General features: G+C 46.3%; 1 protein-coding gene across 1 annotated transcript in view; it reads right to left on the bottom strand.

The window, feature by feature from the left end:
• Window positions 1-4,080: 4,080 nt before the first annotated feature.
• LOC105900348 (delta-sarcoglycan) overlaps window positions 4,081-8,684 on the bottom strand; it is a 98,379-nt gene continuing 93,775 nt past the window's right edge. Inside the window, exons 9-11 of the mRNA XM_031572714.2 lie at window positions 8,259-8,405; window positions 7,577-7,698; window positions 4,081-4,229 (exon numbers count right to left, since the gene is read on the bottom strand). Of these exons, the coding sequence (XP_031428574.1) occupies window positions 4,081-4,229; window positions 7,577-7,698; window positions 8,259-8,405 (418 nt within the window). The remainder of the gene's footprint in view (window positions 4,230-7,576; window positions 7,699-8,258; window positions 8,406-8,684) is intronic.

The raw sequence follows: 8,684 nt of genomic DNA, 5'->3' as shown, positions 1-8,684 counted from the left end.
AGTCACTTTAGGCTCCGCTCTGCTCTGTGTGTGTGTGTGTGTCTCTGTGTGTGTGTGTGTGTGTGTGTGTCTCTGTGTGTGTGTGTGTGTGTGTGTGTCTCTGTGTGTGTGTGTGTGTGTCTCTGTGTGTGTGTGTGTGTGTGTGTGTGTGTGTCTGTGTCTGTGTGTGTGTGTGTGTGTGTGTGAGATTGGTTGTTTGTGTGCCAAAGCTTCTCCGCCGAGCTCAAGATCAACACGCCAAAGGCGCATCCCGCTCCCCTCCCCTCAGCTCCCCCCCCACCCCACCCCACCCCACCGCCCCCGACAATATAACTTCCAGTTAAATTTGACATAATCTGTGCTAATACCGCGGCTCCATCTTGCCGTGTCAAATGGCGCCCGTGGCTCGTCAGCGAAGCCCAGCGGGAGCTCCAGGGCCGAAACAGGAAAACAAATTACGAGATGAACGAACGCCTTCGCAATGTTCCTCTGAACTCAGATCAGCACTGTGCTAGTGTTGCCCAACGCAGCTCAGCCTGCCACAGGATGTGCTTTAGTCACTGGGTCACAGCAGAGTGGCTCACACACACACACACATGCAAACACACACACACACACATGCAAACACACACACACACATGGACACACACACACACACATACATGCAAACACACACACACATGCACACATACATACACACATACATGCGCACACACACAAACACGCACACATACATGCTTACACAAACATGCTCACACACACACACACACACACACGTGCAAACACACACACACACGCAAACACACACACACATGCACACATACACACACACATACATGCGCACACACACACGCACACATACACGCTTACACAAACATGCTCACACACACGCACACACACGCTCACACACACACACACTGCATAGACATCACACACACACGTGCACACACGCACATACACACACCCACACATACACTCTCACACAGACACGCACACATACAGATGCATAGACATCACACACACACACACTCACACACATACAGAGAGAGATAGAGCAGATTCCCACACAAACCTCTCTGCCCATCACTCTGCATCACACGCACACACACACACACACACACACACACACAGACACACACACAGACACACACATACACACACACACACAGACACACACACACACACACACACACACTTACACACAGAGTCTTCTTCTGGCTCAGTCACGCTCTGCAAGGCCTAATAGTAATCCATCCCACAACATTTTGTGTTGCAATGAAGTTCGAAAGTCATTGCTCTTTCTACGCCTCACGTTTCATTCCCTAGAGGAAAGTTCAATATTTCATTTGACCCCAAACTAAGTAGAGGTCTAGAAATATTGAAAGGGCTTGGCCTGCACATTGCTGTAGCAAGCGGATGTACAATAATATATATTTCAAGTGTTTATATTAATTTACATGAAGTTTATATATTATTTATATAGTATTGCTGTATATTGATGGAGCAAACGGTACCGGTGATAAATGGGTTTGAGATTATGTACATACCAAACAGCGTACAATTTGTGCATGACTCAACAAAAATAAATCCATAATTGAATAAATACATATATATATATATATTTAAAAAAAACAGAAAGATAAAACTCATGGATTTGATATACAGGTGATTTATCCGATTTGATCGTTTAAAATTTTTTACTCATGTTCTGTTAGAACAACCTTGCACATTTTGGCACAATGTAGACATCTCAGAATGTCAGAATAAATTAATTATATAACACAGTTCTTTTGAATTATATAACTTACATACATTAATTATATAACACAGTTCTTGTTACATATAACCACATGGTTAAATACAGCATGACAGTCAGTGTGAAACAGCAACTGCTGAGATACCTGCAATAATCACCTTATTATAACTTAGAGAAAGGAATTCTGCAATCATCACCTTATTATAACTTAGAGAAAGAGATTCTGTAATCATCACCTTATTATAACTTAGAGAAAGGGATTCTGTAATCATCACCTTATTATAACTTAGAGAAAGGGATTCTGCAATCATCACCTTATTATAACTTAGAGAAAGGGATTCTGTAATCATAACGTTATTATTCTCTTCTTATGTTATTAGGTAACTGTGTTCTGCAACTGTCCAGTCCTCTAAACTGTACACCGTACTTTTCATTGTAATTACACAGTAACAAGGGTATATAAATCACTGAGTAAGTAAATAAATAAATAAATAATAAAAAATGTGCCTGCCATTTACCTCAAGCATCAATTACCCCCCATTTCCATCTCTAAACAGCGTATTAATCAAACGCACAAACTTAGCAGGACGCCTTCGACCCCGGTGGCCCATAAAGAATGGGTGTGTCTGCCCTCTGCCTGGCTAATGGGCAGAGTCACCTGCGCCGGGCTCGCCGCCGATAGCCAGACTGATGATGAAGATGATGAGGGACACCTCTCAGTGTTTACAGTTCAGCAGTTAATAAACAAGAAGAAGAGCCACTCAATCTTGTGTGTGTGTGTGTGTGTGTGTGTGTGTGTGTGTATGGAGTAGTGTGTTTGTTTGTTTGTTTGTGTGTGTGGAGTAGTGTGTGTGTGTGTGTTTCTGTGTGTGTGTGTGTGTGTGTATGTGTGTGGAGTAGTGTGTGTGTGTGTGTGTATGTGTGTGTGTTTGGTGTGTGTAGTGTGTGTGTGTGTGTGTGTGTGTGTGTGTGTGTGTGTGTGCGTGCACGGTTGTTAATAAATGAGGAGAGGAGCCTCTCAATCTCACACGCTGACAGTTGGAAGAGTTACCTCATGGAGACAGAGGCGAAGGCGAAGGCGAGGGTGGCGGCGAAGGCGAAGGGGAAGGCGGCGGCGGCCCCATCCTGAGCTAAATGAGAGTCGCGTGAGGCCTGCCTGAGGCGCTGTCGATAGAGGGTGGGCTGGAGCCAGCCGAGTCGTAAATACAGCAGTCACTGGTGGCCCCCGCATCACTCACTGCTCAAGCCACACACACAAACAAGCCATTTTGGGGCGCCCCACTCTCTTTCAAAGAGGGTGATAGATTGCTTTAGTGATTATCTTCCGTGGGCATGACAAGGGTTTGAGTTTTCGGTAAATTTCACTACGGTATATATAGTGTGTTGTGGTCTGGAGTTTGGCTGCCGCTGTTGTTGAATTTGCCTTGTGAGGAGAATGTCAGCGTTTGGCTGCCATCGTTACAGTTTTACTTCAAAGGCCTCATCATTGTGCAGCAGCTAGAGTGGGTGTTAGTCTACGGCAGCGGCCGATGAATATTCACGATTTACGCTTTTGGTGGCACTGAAAAAGCACAAAAGAAGCATCATGTTGCTCGTGGGCACTGGTCAAATCAAAGTGGTTTTGATTCGGTGCGAGAGCTGGGCAGTGGAGTCCACTGAGGCTCGGTCCTGAAATTGTTTCATGGTTTTATGGTTGTGGTTCAAAAGCCCAACTGTTTGAATATCATCATTTTCAGTTCACTTGTTAAATTCGTTTATAATGTGCATTAATGTGCTTACACGCAATTAGCCCCTATTTGTGCCACCGTGTGCAATTCATTTGTTTCGCATCAAACAGTTCATACCAGTGTCGTCAGGTCCAATTAACATTCTGACCAGGCCTTAACTCTTGCAGCGAAGCTGAATAATTTCTGAGGACTCAAGCTGGGGTCCTGTACGTGAGAGGGTAGGCTGCAGAGAAGAGGTAGGCACCAATCCAGCCCATACTTTCACAATGAGACAAACCTAAACCTATGTAAATCTATATAGTACAGTATAAAATACAACGTTACTATATCCATAAAATGACTATATAAATCTAGTGTATCTGTTTATTATAGCCCTGTAGTATGCAACACGCTACATGTGTGTGTGTGTGTGTCTCTTTCTTTCTGTCAGGTCATATGGGGCAGTCATATGGGCAGTCGGACGAGCGCGATACAGACCTGCCGATGTCCTGGGATGAAAGGAGCAGAGCAAACAGCCCTATTAAGGCTCATCACCGCCTCTCTCTTTCTCCCCCCCTCCTCTCTCCCTCTCTCTGTCTCTCTCTCTCTCTCTCTCTCTCTCTCTCTCTCTCTATCTCATCAGCCAGTCAGCGGGTTCTGCGTGAGGGCAGTGTGCTTGGCCAGGTTGCTGCCAGCTGGGTGCGGAGCGGCACGGCGCGGAGTGGAGCGGCTTTTCTCTGCAGCCGTGCTGGGATAAGTGCTGCCGGTCCTCTGGATGATATGATTACCTTTAATGAGCCCGGGGGAAATGCAATCGCAATACACAACAACAACAACACAGGCCTCGCCAGGGCACAGTGGTCCTAACCCATAACACAACAACAAACACACTCTGGGCCCTAACCCACTACACAACAACAACAACAGACTGGGCCCTAACCCACTACACAACAACAACACACTCTGGGCCCTAACCCACTACACAACAACAACACAGTCTGGGCCCTTAACCCACTACACAAACAACAACAACACAGTCTGGGCCATAACTCACTACACAACAACACAACAACAACAACACAGTCTGGGCCCTAACCCACTACACAACAACAACAACAACACAGACTGGGCCATAACTCACTACACAACAACAACAACAACAACAAACACAGTCTGGGCCCAAACCCACTACACAACAACAACAACAACACAGACTGGGCCTAACCCACTACACAACAACAACAACAACAACAACAACACAGTCTTGGCCCTAACCCACTACAACAACAACAACACACTCTGGGCCCTAACCCACTACACAACAACAACACACTCTGGGCCCTAACCCACTACACGACAACAACAACAACACAGTCTGGGCCTAAACCCACTACACAACAACAACACAGTCTGGGCCCTAACCCACTACACGACAACAACAACAGGACTGGGCCCTAACCCACTAACACAACAACAACACAGTCTGGGCCCTAACCCACTACACAACAACAACACAGTCTGGGCCCTAACCCACTACACAACAACAACATAGTCTGGGCCCTAACCCACTACACGACAACAACAACCAGACTGGGCCCTTAACCCACTACACAACACGGTGGGCACGGTGGCTCAGTTGCTTGCACTGCTTGCACTGCCGCCTCACAGCAAGAAGGTCATGGGTTCGATTCCCGCATGGGCCGCTGTTGGCTCTGTTGGGGCAGGTCCTCCCCAGAGTGCACAGTGCTCAGGTGGGCTATCTCCGGGCCTTTCTGTGGGGAGTTTGCATGTTCTCCCCGTGTTCACAAGGGTTTCCTCCACTAAGGACCCCAACAGAAAAAACATGCAAAATAACAGAACACATGTCCATCCCTGACCAAAGATGGACAGTTCACTTCACTTGGTCCCTGGGGCGCTACAAGCTGCCCACTGCTGGCCTCTATATATGCACGTGTGTGTTCCAGTGTGTCGTGTGTGCCATTAACAACCTGACAAGGTCTTAATTAACAACAACAACAACACAGTCTTGGCAGGGGCACAGTGGTCCCCTCTCCTCCCTTCCCCCCCCCACCCCCCCTTCACTCCCCCTCCCCCCTTGTGACGATGTGCCGTCACTACACATGAGTGTGTGCTCTGACTGTCATACCAATGAGCCTGGCTCTTTGGCGTTGCGGTCAGAGTGCATGTTTGGCACCTGTAGACCCGGGTTTCAAGTGTGTGTTTGTGTGTCTTTATGTGTGTGCGGGAGGGGGAGAGGGGATTGGCGTGGGGGACATGCCCCTGTCCTTTTGGCTCAAAGTTACTCAAGTGTTATCTTTACTCCCCAGTTGTTTACCTATGTTCCACGCCACCTCAATGGAATGACTGTATCAATAGATTCCTTAGCAAAGCCTTGCTGGTACAGCCGGAATGTAATCTCTTTTAAACAGATTGAAGATTGAACCTTTTTTCACAACCTCCACATTATTTCATGATACGAGTCAGCAGCCACGAGAAACATTAGCAGCAGAGTGAATGTCCTCTCGTACTGTAATCCCCCTCGGCAACATTCCTGGTTGTAAAACCACCAAGACGGTTCCCTTCACGGGCGCTAATTCACACCGTGAGTTATGAATGCACTTATAATGAAGTGGAATCGAGTAACAACATTAGCAATGACCTTGGATCAAGCAGGCCCTCATGGAAAGTAGAGAGCACGTGTCTCGTAATGTAATTATTAAGACACTTCTGACAGCTTAGAGTGTGGGGAACATATGCAGGATTTGGCACCCGGTGTGAGGCCGCCTGGAAATCGTCCCCCTGATGTTGGCATCGCTGACGCCGTTCTGTGCCTTTAACACACCGGACGTGTGGCTCGTGGAGATTTAATGTAGCCTCTTAATGTAGCGTCTGCTCTTCAGCTGCATGCTAACGTTTGAGCATCCCTGAGCAAATGACAGCATGACATCATTTTATCTTTTGTTATGTAAAAGTGTATTAAATACAACCCCGGGAATGAAAACAATTAAAAACTTTTGTCAGATGTTCATGCAATCTTTCTTTTTTATTTCATTTCATTTTGCTAAGAAATGTGTAAAAACGGTATTGTTCAAAACAGGAAACAGTGGCATGCATTCAATCCGTCTGGGATGGGGCACACCATGAGGGACAAGAGTCTGTCAGAGGGCTTTTATTAATAAGTTTATTGATACAGTCTCACTTGCAACTCAGTTTCATAAATACAAACTGTGTTACAGAAAGTATAATAAAGTTAATATAGATACCGTCCGTACTTCATAGCATTATTTCAATGCTCTACACCCATGTATGTTTTGCATAGAACATGTGAGGATCCTCAGTAAGGAGTCATCTTGTCTCCCCGGTGAACAAACCGACGTTAATCCTATGAGGAGGCGTGCGTCTCTTTAGCCTCCATAGAAATGAACCAGACCCCCCCCACCCCCACCCCCACGGGCCGCTCCAGTCCGAACCCACACAGGCAGAGGGAGGTTAGAATGGAGAGAAACAGACAGAGCACGGACTGAATTTCATTGATATCCCTGCTTCGACTCGACCCAGGGAGAGTGTCAGATCCGCTGTGGCGATAGAGAAAGCAATAAAGCCCCCGACTCCTGGCAGAGGAGTGTGTGACGGCGTGGGAGACACATGGTGCTGTTGGGTTGGGATGCTTTTTATTTACATGGGTTTGTAGAGCAGAATGAGAGGCCAGGGTGGGGGTGGTGGGGGGGGACACGTTGTCCCCCCCTGTGGCCAACGTGTCCTCAAACAGTTTGTGCTTCTTTTCCAGTACACCACACATTTGAGTGAAGTCAAGAGAACATTACGTTTTTACAGAGCAGTCGCACAAAATCAAAGACAGATCAAGTTTAAGCCTGCCTTGACCACCTCAAATGAGTCAGACAGAAAACAGTTTTATTTTCACTCATAATATGAATATGCACACACACACACACACACACACACACAAACAAAAACAACAATTAAAAACAAATGAATGCAGCATTAATTCATAAAGTCCTGCTTTTAACAGTTTTTAACAGAACAGTTAACTGTCAGAGGATGACATTAAGATGTAACAATATCAACAGCATGATATCTGGATAGGATAGACCTGACTTATGAGTTACTGGCTGACGTGAATGAATCAGAATAAAGTCGTGGCGGCCGTGGCGGTCTCGCCAGACTCCACACAGGCCTGTGTGCCATAGGAGAGGCAGTGTGCCGGGCAACTCTTTCATCTCAAGCAGCTCCACACATCTGAGCACGCCATGACAAGACAATCAGCCGCACTGTGTGTTGTTTTGCCTCAACGATGCCTTCATGTATGTTTGTTTTTGTTTGTTCTGTTTTTTGATATTTCTCTGAGCCCTTTAGATTCTGTTGCCCCTCCTAGCCATGTGACCTTGACCAAAGGGCAGAAATAGGGTTCGTAGTGTTGCAAGGGTTCGTGACCATACACACTTCTTCTGAAAGGACTGTTTATGTAATGCCATGTATTACCAGCTGAGCAAAATCATTTATTTTAAATGACCAACTGTGGCATATGGGATGGTTCATCACACTGAATAAAAAGCCCAAAGCCCAAAGGTGATTTTTCAAAACTATAATTGATATCCCCCATTTGGATAACATGTGAGGCAACAAAATATAAACAGAAACAATTATATCAATAATAATATCAACAACATCTATCTTGTCAACTCCTAAAAGGACAGTACCAGGGCAGATCCCCTCATATCCAGCACTCCCAGACAAGCTGCAGGCGCCTGCCATGACATGAGTTGAGGCTCTACGTCTGCCCCCATTAGCCACGGCACCTTCCTCCGCCTTTGGTAGGCTTAGCAACGAGGCCGGTGTTGGACGTCAGCCGGTGCATGCTGGTCTGCAGTGTCTGCATGTTTATTATCCTCATCCTCATCGCCTCGGCAACAGTGTGAAAACTGGGACCTGACAGGAGCATCGGACTGCAGCTCAACACGGCTTCACATCAAAAAGAAAATAACTTTTCATGATATATATAACTAATGCATGTTAACATTAAAGCTTGATATCTAGTGTTATTCTCTGCTTGATTTAAAATTCAGTTCAAACGCTGTTTTTGTTCCTTTGACCTGAACATGGAGACAGCAGCATGTCCTCACTCTCTCACTCTCTCTCCGTCTCTCACTCTCACTCTCACTCTCTCTCACTCTGGTGATGTCTGGGACGAGGGACCTGAGGGGGGGTCCACAGAGCCGTGGCAG

Source organism: Clupea harengus, chromosome 8, assembly GCF_900700415.2.
Source record: "Clupea harengus chromosome 8, Ch_v2.0.2, whole genome shotgun sequence".
In the NCBI taxonomy this organism is placed as follows: Eukaryota; Metazoa; Chordata; class Actinopteri; order Clupeiformes; family Clupeidae; genus Clupea; species Clupea harengus.
This window is presented reverse-complemented; position numbering and strand designations above follow the sequence as displayed.